The following is an 11,876-nucleotide window of genomic DNA, read 5'->3' as shown; positions in this document are numbered from 1 at the left end:
CATATCTAGTTCCCGCTGTCTGCAGCGCTCAAGTACTTTACGCCACAAAAGTTGCTCAGAGTCAGAGCCCAGTTTGGTCGGTAACATAAACGTCTCTCGACAAAACAGTTGCGCTCAACACGGTGCGGACACTAGACGCAACATAGAGATATTGTTTGCTGGCTGCATAAATATAAACTAACGAACGTATTTGTATATCTCCCGTTTATGAAAGTAAAAAATATTCTACACACTTCTACAACGAGTAGTTCAGAGGGTTCAGATATTAAAGAAAATCGTGTTTCCTTCCAATTACGGCAATACGTTTTCAATCTTGAAACATGAAATAAATATCGGAGAATGATGCAAATATATGTTGTGTTCAGTCGAAATAAACACGTGAAACCAATCAGACGATATTGATATATATTATCCTCATTTCTTGTTTTCTGGAATAGATAAATACGTTTCTTGGCATATTTATGAAGAGACCACCTGTTGCCTGCATGGACATTCCACACGATGATGCTTCTGGCAATCCCGGAATGATTCTGAGAAAGACGAATGATGATTCCGCCTGACTCAGTTACTTTGTATCGAGGCGCATATCATTTTGTTTGATACAGAATATGCCTGCAAACTATTTTTATTTAAAAGAAATAACCAGACAGGGATATCCTGTTTTATTCATGACGTATTGAGCGAAACAATCTTTAAAACACTGCTTTTCCATTTCATATTTTCCGACCGCTGTGGACGAATATATGGCAAAAGGATTTGATTGTATCACATATCTCTAGCGGATTTTTTTTATCCTGACTGGGTCATGAAATATGTTGGCCACAAGACTAGTACACTAGTATAATAAATATCATCTCTGTTTTAATAAGTATTAGCTCTGTTGTCCGATGTCAGAGAATATCTGGGCCACATCCACACAGTTGGTCACACTGTCTCTGACAGGGTCGTGGGGTCAGAAACACGCTCCATAAACAGAGTTGTTTGTGTTGTATTGTGTTTTCATGTGCATACAAACCATCAGGTTGATGACAGTTATGCCCATTAAGTCAAACGAACACGCACAATATATATAACAAATAATGAAAAAGTTCATGTTGAGTGTGCACACATTCCCTTCAGACACACCTGTTGATGCAGATAGTTTCTCATCTCAGAACTATTACTACAGCTGAATCCAAGTTAACAACAATTTCACAGTGGGTTCCTCTCGTGCATACTGTGTGTGTGTGTGTGTGTGTGTGTTGTGTGTTTTGTGTGTGTGTGCGCGTGTGCGTGTGCGTGTATGTATGTATGTATGTATGTATGTATGTATGGTATGTATGTATGTGTGTGTTTTGTGTGTGTTTTTGTGTGGTTTTTTTTGTGTGTGTGTGTGTGTGTGTGTGTGTGTGTGTGTGTGTGTGTGTGTGTGTATGTATGTATGTATGTATGTGTGTATGTATGTATGTATGGGGGTGGGGGGCTGGGTGGGTAGGTAGGTAGGTTCAGGCCACAAAGATTTGGTAATAGACCAACAAGGATGTGTATGATGGCCGATATCACAAATCAAGAGACGTGACTTGCTGCAGGAAGTGGCCTACTACAATGAAATCACATACTACCCCGTGACGAGCGGCGGAAACAGCAGTTTCTGTTTCATAGTACTTCTTCAAAGTGCTACGTGATAATTGGCCCGTCACCATAATGTCTTGTAGCAGCACCACAACGTCAGTCTCGGAAACGGGATGAAACTAATGTGCGAAACCAACCAAGTCAGCTGTCTGTCACGAATGAGTACATTTCCTTCTCAATGAAATAACATCGTTTTCTCTAACCGAACACACGCACGCACGCACGCACGCACGCACGCACGCACGCACGCACGCACGCACACGCACACACACACATGCGCTTTAACCACACCGCCCTTATTTGCAAAGTACTTTACTCACTCACTCACATCGCAAATATAACAACAAAACCATTTCCACTGCAAGAATCCGGCTGCATCACAATGTCGGTAGTCTTAATAAAACGTTTTCGTTTTTTCCCAAGCATTTGCAACGTCAGGTTTAATTAATGAATCCAAAGGAATGCGACTAAGGCTGCATAAAATAATAAAATGTTTTCTCGGGCACTTTTTTTCCAAAAGTGACGAGGGCTCTAGCACTTTTCTTTTTAATTTTTGATACAAAAAGTGACGAGGGGGAAATCATTTTTTCCTCTCTCAGAGAGCTTGGAGAGTTTAGCATATGTTAATGAGTTGTAGATTCAGTCACACTCGTTCTTACAGACACTCATTCTTATCGTAGACTAATGGATGATCGGAACGTGGCAAAGTCAAAATTATTCTTTTTAAATGGTAATAAAAAATTGCGACGCGCGCAAATAAAAGTGACGCGCCGATGCCCGAGAAACATTTCACTTTTTTTATTTAGCCTCATGTGTCGTGCATACAATAAATACTAAATATGGCTTATCAAACGACAAACTAAAACAACTGGTTATGTTTTAAAAGAAAAAAACATAATGAACTGTTTTAGTTTAATCAAGCATGTTCCAGGCCATGGCGGACAGCGCCTCTATGTATATTGCCCACGATGATTTAATGCGTGATCATGGGACGTACATTAGCAGTGCTGTACACATGAATAAGTGGGTGAAGGTTGTCATGGTCATATGAACAAAATTATCGCTGTCACAGAATCTAGATATATCTAGAACGAGAAGTTGATAGCATGAACAACTATACGTTTATGCAAGTCATGTACGTACAATTATAAATATGGAACTCCATAAAATACTAATTTATTGTATGGTGTTTACGTACATACACTAGTGTAGGGCCAGGGACCAGAATTCAGTTTTCCCTTGAACACAAACACAGAACAGGTAAGCCCGCGGAGATGGGGACGGGTTCGTACAAAAATGGGCCAGTGAAGCTCCGAGTTAAAAATAGTTCTTCACCCATGCTTGCCACAAAGGGCGACTTTGCCTGCGATAAGAGGCAACTAACGGGATGGGGTGGTCAAGCTCGCTAGCTCACATGTCATCGGTTCCCAATTGCGCAGATCGATGATCATGTGTTTATCACTGGATCGTCTGGTCCAGATTCAATTATCATCAGTGCTTGAATATAGCTGGGTGCGGCGTAAACCAAAACCCACTCACTCACTAGTCAAAACATGAAACTGTTCAAACCATGATCCATAGGGGGGTCATCTCAAATTTGTACATATTTTTAAAAATATCCTTAATCCTCGCAAAGACACGAGGGCCTGTGTTGATATTCCGAAATATTCCGGATTCTCAGTGAGATTTTATGGAATTTTCACCATGTTCTGTTTCACCATTTATGAGAAATCATGGGTGCTAAAGGACATGAGTTCAATATTCACGATCGTAACCATTTTCTAAGATTCTAAACCTAAACCAAATGTCGGCGATTCCTATTAACACGTAGTCAACATTTCTGGCCAGGGCAACCAACATCTGGAGAGACACATCATTACAAAGCTGATGTAAGCGGGGATCTAATTGCCGCTGTTTCTATAACCAGTCACATACACCATGCCATCAGTGGCTGTGCGAATGTAACAGTGAGTAATCACAGAAGGGGAGAAACGATGGTGCTTTGATCAGTGTTTGGGGAAGTATTCAGTCAGAACTAACATCTGGCTGCCATTAATATTCATTTCTCAGATAAAACGAAATATTTACAAAAAAAAGGGTCAGGGTCAAACATGACCCAAATATTTTTTTCAACAAGCATGAAAGTACATGTAGTCCGACACCACGTGATCTATTATATGGTCTCTGATTTACTTAACAAAGAGTGTGCAGCTTTTCACGATGTAGTAGGGTAGGGGTAGGGGTGGTGGTGGGGTGGAAGTGGGGGTGTACCATGAGCGCTAGACAAACAACTAGTCTCTGAAATAAACATATTTTACTGGAAAAAAAAACGTTCATAGTGAAAAAAATATATAATGAAATGGACTCCTAAGACTTTCTTCATTCTCAGAGGCTAAGGAAATCTAGACTTGCCACATTTTCTAGACTTACGTGGGCTTTCTTGGATATATTTACTTCAGGGTATGTACGACATGAGCGCATGTGGTGTCTCCCCAGGTAACGGGGTAACGGGGTAACGGGGTAACGGGGTAACGGGGTTTTATATATACCTCTGTTCACCAAGCAGCTGACATACCCAGCATGACAACATGGTAATGGTGACTGTAACTCTCCATCGCCTCACAGACAGTGTATGTCATACACATGAACTCCCCAAGAAGCCGAGAATAGAAATCTGGTGCACTATGATCTATTAATGGGGCTAGTGATGTGGACCATGCTGGGGTATCGTTGGCGCATTATTGATGTTCTTCTGATAACCTGTTTAGATGTGATACATGAATGCTTCCTGGCCAGCAATACATCACAGTAGGAAAGATGTTAAACAGTTTCTTGAATAATCAGTGCTGTCAAACGCTGGTTACAAAACACAAGGTTCTAGTATGAATATCTTTGTATGTACAGGTTTCAATATGTAACAGTATATATATGTGCACGTATGTGTGAGTGCATGTGTAGTTGAGTCAACTTGAGAGTGTGTATGTTAGAAGTGTAATGAATAGCAGATCGGATGAATTGATCGGTAGGCGGATTGTGTGTATTTTATTTATTTTGGTGGCGGGGGTATGTATATGCCTTTGGAATAGACTGGTTTCATGGGTTTGCGCGGTTTGGAGTGAGTGAGGGAGGGAGGGAGTGAGTTAATTAATGTGGTAACTGTATGTGTTCACTCAAATGTCGGTAATGGCTGACACGCGACAACGAAAACCTCTATAATCACTTATCAAATCTGAATATTTTTTTGTACGGGCTCGAACAGTATCTGCAGACTGAAATGTAATCTTAATTTTAGTTTATTATTTGCGCTATATGCAGTATTATATTTAACTTAATTCTGACAACGGCAAAAATGGATACAGACATATGTAGTTATGCAATTAACCAATAGTGTTGTCGCATTCTCTGACATCGTCATGATATTCTTCATTCCATTCTTGGATTATATAAAAGCATAATAATAATTTTGGTTGATGACACATCCATGCGCATGTGGTTCAAGGGGGGTAATTCTAAAACAAAGCGGAGGAATATTGTCGAAGTTTTCACTTTGCGGATATGTGTTATGTATACATGACGTCGCCGTAATAGAAATAGTCTTAAAAGCATATCATATTCTTGTACAATCAAAATAAGGTTGTTACATGATAACATCCAGACAAAAATAGCGAACTATTTTTAACAGTGCCGTCGCACCACGTGTTAGTATCCCTCCACTTCCTCTTTCTCAACAACGTGAAACGAAGCGAACATGAGGTGAGGCATGGCGCTGTAAAACAGCATCCATACCTGTATCATACATGTACATATCAACGCATTTGATTTATATTTGAAATAAAAACTGGTTCTGAAAGTTAAAAATGCAAGAAATGTCTTGATTATCGCATGCCATTACACAGTGGGATATCAAAACGTGTTACCCGAAGTAGCGAGCTTCTTTCAAAATGGCGGCTCCCACATGAAAGCACGTTTCCACGATGTGATCATCAGATCATTTGATTTTCACGTTATTGTAATGTCATTTGACCAGTAGTGGGGCCGATTGACACATCTCATTTTGTCCTGAGGTCCTTCATTATAAAAGACAGCGGCTAAGAGCTGCGCCCGTAACCGCAGCTCGAAATATATTCTAATTATTATGATTATTTCTAATGGTTATCGTTTAGGTTTGAGATGTACTGTTATGTTAAGTTTTGGGGTAGATTTGTGGTTAGAGTAGGCTTTCGGAAGAAAACCCAACTATTCTTAAGGCATAAGATAATGGAAGAAGGGAGTGAGTGCAATTGATGTACAAACACGTGTGATCAGCAGGCCTAGTGGTCAGTGCAGGGCTCAAGAGATTTGGGGTTATGGCTTGTAAGCTTAAGGTTATTGGAAGGACAAGATTGCATTTTGTCTGCAACAGTTGAAGGAAATCACATAGGTGTAGTTATTACTGAGACTGTTGATAGATGTATATACCTTGATGCAAGGACAGTGGCAAAATATGAGAAAGACACTAATCTGATCGAAAAAAGGGCATAAATTCATCCCAAACTGCAGATTGCCAAGTTTATAACCACTTTACCTTGACCATGAATATTCATTCACATAATAATGCCTGTGACTATGTGTCCCAGTCCACCCAGCTGTCAACTGGGTACCTCGTTAGGATGAGAGAGCCACAATAAACTCGATGCACCTAGTGGCAGCAACAGTTGTATACTCCCCAGGGAGTTGAGATTGAAATACGATGTGCTGTTGAGATTGACATCCAGTGATTGAGGGAAAAATACCAGCGCCTTGAGCATGCACTAGTGGGTGGATATGTGCACTATCTATCTATCTATCTATCTATCTATCTATCTATCTATCTATCTATCTATCTATCTATCTATCTATCTATCTATCTATCTATCTATCTATCTATCTTTGTAATGCCTCTGTGATGTTTAGGCATATCATGTTTTGGGGTGGGTTATACCCAATTCTGTCTTTGGCCTGTGGGTAACCTTTTCCAATGGAGCATGTTTTCTGATCTTTGTCTCGTCTATTTTGATGGAATAAACCAATGCTGTCTGATGAAAAGATCTATTGTGTTATAGTGTGAAGTTTTTTGGTTTTTTTTCTTTCAGCACGCTTCGTTTACAGAAACGGCTTGCAGCCGCAGTGCTCAAATGTGGTAAAAACAAAGTATGGTTGGATCCCAATGAGACCAATGAAATTGCCAATGCCAATTCTAGTGAGCACTTTTATTTCTCTTTTTCATTTCGGAAGTTTTAGATGTAGCACAACAGACTTTTATTATTGTATAGAATCCAGTTTAGTAATTACTGTAACATTTCTCTTTACTGTAACAAGTTGTGTAATGACCTGGATTTTCTGGGATGCTGTACTTCTTAGAGACATTGACATTTAATCGAAATCTTACCTCTTTTTAGACAAGAAGTGAACCTTTGTTGTTAACTTGTATCAGTCAAAACATATTTTGATGCTGATCACTTACTGCGGATATATTATGAACATGGTCATAAACATTCCAGGACAGAATGTGCGTAAACTAGTGAAGGATGGCCTTATCATCCGCAAGCCTGTCAAGGTACACTCCCGAGCTCGTGTTCGCAAAAACACCATTGCTAGGCGGAAGGGTCGTCACATGGGTCACGGAAAGAGGAAAGGTACAGCTAATGCCAGAATGCCAGAGAAGATCATCTGGATTCGCCGTATGAGAGTCCTCCGGAACCTGCTCCGCAGATATCGTGAAGCCAAGAAGGTAGATAAGCACCTGTGAGTATTCCTTGCAGTTTCAAACATTGCAAAACTTTGTCAGGATGTGTGGGTTTAAATCGGTCAACACCAGCATGCTTGTGGTGAAGTCATCAGATATAAAATGGCATGATCTTTGTCACCAGTCATGTGCTGATGCTACTCTGGTTCTAGATAGTTTTGATCTTTCACAAGTTGCTCAATCTCTTCAGAAAACAAATATATGTGCATCAGATATAAAATCAAAGATGACATATAGCAAATCTTATGGATAACGACTTCTTGAAATTATTTCTCACAACATCTCAGGGCTTGTTCTAGTCCCATCATCAGGTTGAACTGATTAGTTTTCCTGTTTACCAATTCAACCTGATGATGGGCCTAGAACAACCCCTAAAACATTGTGAGAAGGAAATTCAAGAAGTTGTTACCCAGTTGTTGTCCTGAATTACCACACCAACTTCTGAACGCCATTGAAGAAATAAAACACAATGATGGAAAAACTGAGGCTACAAAGGCCCTGGAGTTTGTCAGCTGACTCTGGCATGGATTGTTGTTCACTTTATTAACCACTGGTCAAATGGGGACGGGGGGTAGTGGTTGAAGCATTCACTCATCAGGCAGAAGACCACGGCTTGTTTCCCTCACAATGTGTGAAGCCCATTTCTGATACTACCCGTTATGATATTGTTGGAATATTTCTGAAAAGTAAAAGTGGTGGAAGACCAAATTCACTTAGTCTAAGTTATTTACATGCCCCAGTCATGAATATTGCTGGAGTGAGTGAGTTTGGTATTACGCCGCGCTTAGCAATATTCCAACAATATGGCAGTGGTCTGTAAATAAATATGAGTCTGGACCAAACAATCAAGTGATCAAAAGCATGAGCACCGATCTGCGAAATTGGGTACCAATGGCGTGTCAACCACTATAACGAGCCTGACACCTGATCCCGTTAGTAGTCTCTTACGACAAGCATAGTCACCTTTTATGGCAATCATGGGTTGCAGAAGGCCTCTTCAACACTGGACCTTCACGGATCAATATCGCTGGATTCAGCTTTGAACAACAAACAGGAACTCAGAGTAACTTTTCCATGCTGCTAAGATAGCATGGTAGTGCGAACATTTCCAGATGACAGATATGACTGCACAATGACCAAAGTACATGTGCTTGTTTATATTTTACTTGGCATTGTCCTCAGTATACTGCTCAGTCAGTAGGGACTACTAAATGAGAAGGATAGGAAGATCCAGGGTAGAATAGGTCTTAGTAACCCATGCTTGCCACAAGGTGAATATGCTTGTCGTAAAAGGTAGGATCAGGTGGTCAGGCTTGCTGACTTCGTCGACAGTCATTGGTTCCCATTTGCACAGATTGATGCTCATGTTGATCTCTGGTCCAGACTTGATCATTTACACACCACCTCCATTCAGCTAGAATATTGCTGAATGTAGCATAAAACAAAACTCACTCACTCCAAAATTGTTGAATATATCTAAGCAGCCAAACCTCCCAGTTGACATCATTAAGCTGTTTTATGACTGAAAACCTTTTTCTCTCTTGTAAGGAAACACTGCCCACAATCTATGGTTGGTAACCATAAAATACAATTGTCCTTTGACATTAATTGAACAACAAAATTTCTTGAGTTGGAATTTGAAAGACATATGTTCTTAGATTACAGCCCCTTTGATTTGTTAGTGTAGCCTCGTGCTGCTGTCAGTGTAGCATCCTGCTGCTGTTAGTGTAGCCTCGTGCTGCTGTTAGTGTAGCCTCGTGCTGCTGTTACGGGTATGTAAGTACAACAACAGTAATTTACTATGCACAAATTTCATGTCATTGCAAAACATATCAACAACATGGCTTCAAGATAACAGATCTAGGAGAATGTTCTTCAGTCACAACTATTTCTATCTTGATATTTTTAGGAAGAGGCAAAACTTTACTTTTTCTACTTAGAAACCAGACTCGTGTTTCAAGGTATAGACAAGATGCACAGTTCTGTGGACAGAACTCGTTTCAGTAGAAGATATTGTCATGATTGATAAGTGTGGTTTTGTTTCAGGTACCATGAATTGTACATGAAGTGCAAAGGTAATGGCTTCAAAAACAAGCGTGTCCTGATGGAGCATATCCACAAGAGGAAGGCTGAGAAGCAGAGGTCCAAACTGCTGAGGTACTTACAAATGTAACTGGCATTGAGTTGCCGAGTGCTGAAGAATCTCATTTACTTTTCCTAGGTATTTCTTTTGATTGGGCAGGGTTACTTGTCCTTGTTGGAGGTTTAATATAAAATATTGTGAAAATATCACCCCTAACAATAATATTATTTGTTGAAATGGGTTGCTTATCAAGACCAATTGTATTAAGGTTGAAATGGCTTTCTTCTAAATTAAGCATGTATGTTAAAGAGTTTATGTGATAACCCTTGTGTTGAGCGTTATAAATCTGAGGTACCTTAGAATATGACATGACAGGATGATTTATCAGTTGTTTTCATTTAAGATTGGATAGAACCTCTGAATTGTAATACTGAGTTATCTTGTCACAGTGACCAAGCGGAGGCTCGCAGACAGAAGGTGAAGGAGGCCCGTCGCCGTAGAGACGAGCGCATCCAGCAGAAGAAAGCGGAGATGCTTAAGTCTTACCACAAGGAGGATGAGGCTTCCAAGAAATAAACACTTCTGTACAATTGGTGTAAAATAAAAAAAATGAAAGACATTTGTACATATTTGTGATATTGATGTTATTTCTTTAGGGTTGTAGGGGCATGCATTCATGCATTCCGTGGGGTTTGAAAACGGAAACTGTTACAATATTTGTTACAATATTTGTTAAATATCTTCAGATGGGGACAGATTTTCTCAGAAAGATAGGGAAACCAAGTGCGGTATGTATTTTCAGGGCATAAATACAACACCTGCGGGGATATTCATGCCCATGTCTTGTAGAGGTGTGACCATACAGACAATTCACAATAGGATATTCCGATACCTTGGAAGATTCTTTGCACATAATTGAAATGCTGTCTTAAGCTATTTTCTTTAAAAGTGTATATTTTTATGTCAAGCAACAGTGTAAATTTTGACATAACCATCAGCTTCTACTGAAAACTAACAATTTTAAGGTCAACAATATGTATTAGGATATGAAAAAAAATATTGATATATTTATCGTCCAGTAAAGTATCATGATTATCTATACTACTATGTATGATATCGTCACAGCTCGTGTCTGGTTCTTTTTCATTTTCTCGGCAAAACTCTTGGAAAATGTTTTATGTTTACAATAAATCGTGTATTCACTGGCAGAATTGAATTTGGATGTTTCATCTCAAGTTGTGTGCTTTTCTGCACAGGTGCTCAAGGTTGAGTCTTTGTTCTTCGTCTCACCACATGGGGTTTATCATTAAAGTAGAAATGTTATTCATCTTCCAAGCGCTTATTTCCAATCTAGCACTGCTCAGCCAGGCTGAATTATAACCCTTATAACCCACGCTGCTTGTGAGGCGCTAGGATTAGTCACATAACTTATCCCACTGGATGAACAGATGCATTTTTGAACTAACTCACTTGCCTAAGGTGATACTGCATGTATCGCATATGCTTTGTTGTAGGTCAGGACTTTAGTTAATACTGCTGCCAAACACGGTACACTGCACTCGCCGCGCTCAACTTGGGGGAACTTAACTGATTCGTGACCACACACATCCATCAAACATGGTATTCCTTTCCATAGAAGGCAAATTTCTGAAATGTGCAATTTTATTAAGATTACTCTGCCCGCTTGATACCACGATGCGTTACATGCTTGAACTTCTTATTACCCTTCCTGTCTATCTGGGAATGGCGTCTTGTATGACCAGTGCTACAAATCCGCCAGAACCATACGTTCGTGTCAGGTTTTGTCGCAGTCACCCCATGCCAAGTTCAGAGTTTCGTCCCCTTTGGAACCCTATGAAGAGACGACTAACGGGATCGGGTGGTCAGGCTGACTTGGTCGAGTCATGTCATAGGCTCCCCGCAGATGGATGCTCATGCTGATGATCAGTGGATTGTCTGGTCTGGCCGCAATATTGCTGAGTGTGGCGTAGAACTAAACTCTATCTCTCACTCACTCAGAACCCTATCACTGGTTCGCTCTGTTTATGTTTGTAGAAATCTTGATATAGAACTGAATGCAAGGACAGTCTTCCTCAAGAGAGTGTTTCAGAGCTTCGTGTTGATCACACTGATCGACGTACCAACTGTATGACGGCGGTATGTCTTGAAAAGACAAGTTAGTGGTTGACATCTCGAGCATTATTTTACACAAAGGAAATGCATTAATCAGTTAAGCTAGCCCTGGCCACCCGATTCCGTTAGTCGCTCCTAACGACAGGCATGGGTTGCAGAAGACAGAGTCGTGAACTCCTCTTCACGTGTCATCTTCCAGGAAATGATGTTTTAAGCTCGGAACCCCACTATACTCAAATCAATATCGTTAGTGCCCCGAACCGTCTGATTTACCCACGTATCTAC

At 40.2% G+C, this 11,876-nt stretch overlaps 1 protein-coding gene across 1 annotated transcript; it reads left to right on the top strand.

Annotated features, from left to right (window-relative positions):
* The first annotated feature begins 5,307 nt into the window (after positions 1-5,307).
* On the top strand, positions 5,308-10,073 carry LOC137277513 (large ribosomal subunit protein eL19-like). The gene is made up of 5 exons (XM_067809279.1): positions 5,308-5,364; positions 6,723-6,829; positions 7,131-7,374; positions 9,422-9,532; positions 9,908-10,073. Exons 1-5 carry the CDS (start codon positions 5,360-5,362, stop codon positions 10,032-10,034), a joined length of 594 nt encoding a protein of 197 aa, XP_067665380.1. The 5' UTR covers positions 5,308-5,359; the 3' UTR covers positions 10,035-10,073.
* Positions 10,074-11,876: the final 1,803 nt, after the last annotated feature.

This window comes from Haliotis asinina, chromosome 3, assembly GCF_037392515.1.
Source record: "Haliotis asinina isolate JCU_RB_2024 chromosome 3, JCU_Hal_asi_v2, whole genome shotgun sequence".
NCBI classification, from domain to species: Eukaryota; Metazoa; Mollusca; class Gastropoda; order Lepetellida; family Haliotidae; genus Haliotis; species Haliotis asinina.
This window is presented reverse-complemented; position numbering and strand designations above follow the sequence as displayed.

Coding starts and splice junctions, on each gene's coding strand:
- LOC137277513 (XM_067809279.1), top strand. Junction 6,830..7,130: donor AATTGCCAATGCCAATTCTA/GTGAGCACTTTT, acceptor TAAACATTCCAG/GACAGAATGTGCGTAAACTA. Junction 9,533..9,907: donor CAGAGGTCCAAACTGCTGAG/GTACTTACAAAT, acceptor ATCTTGTCACAG/TGACCAAGCGGAGGCTCGCA.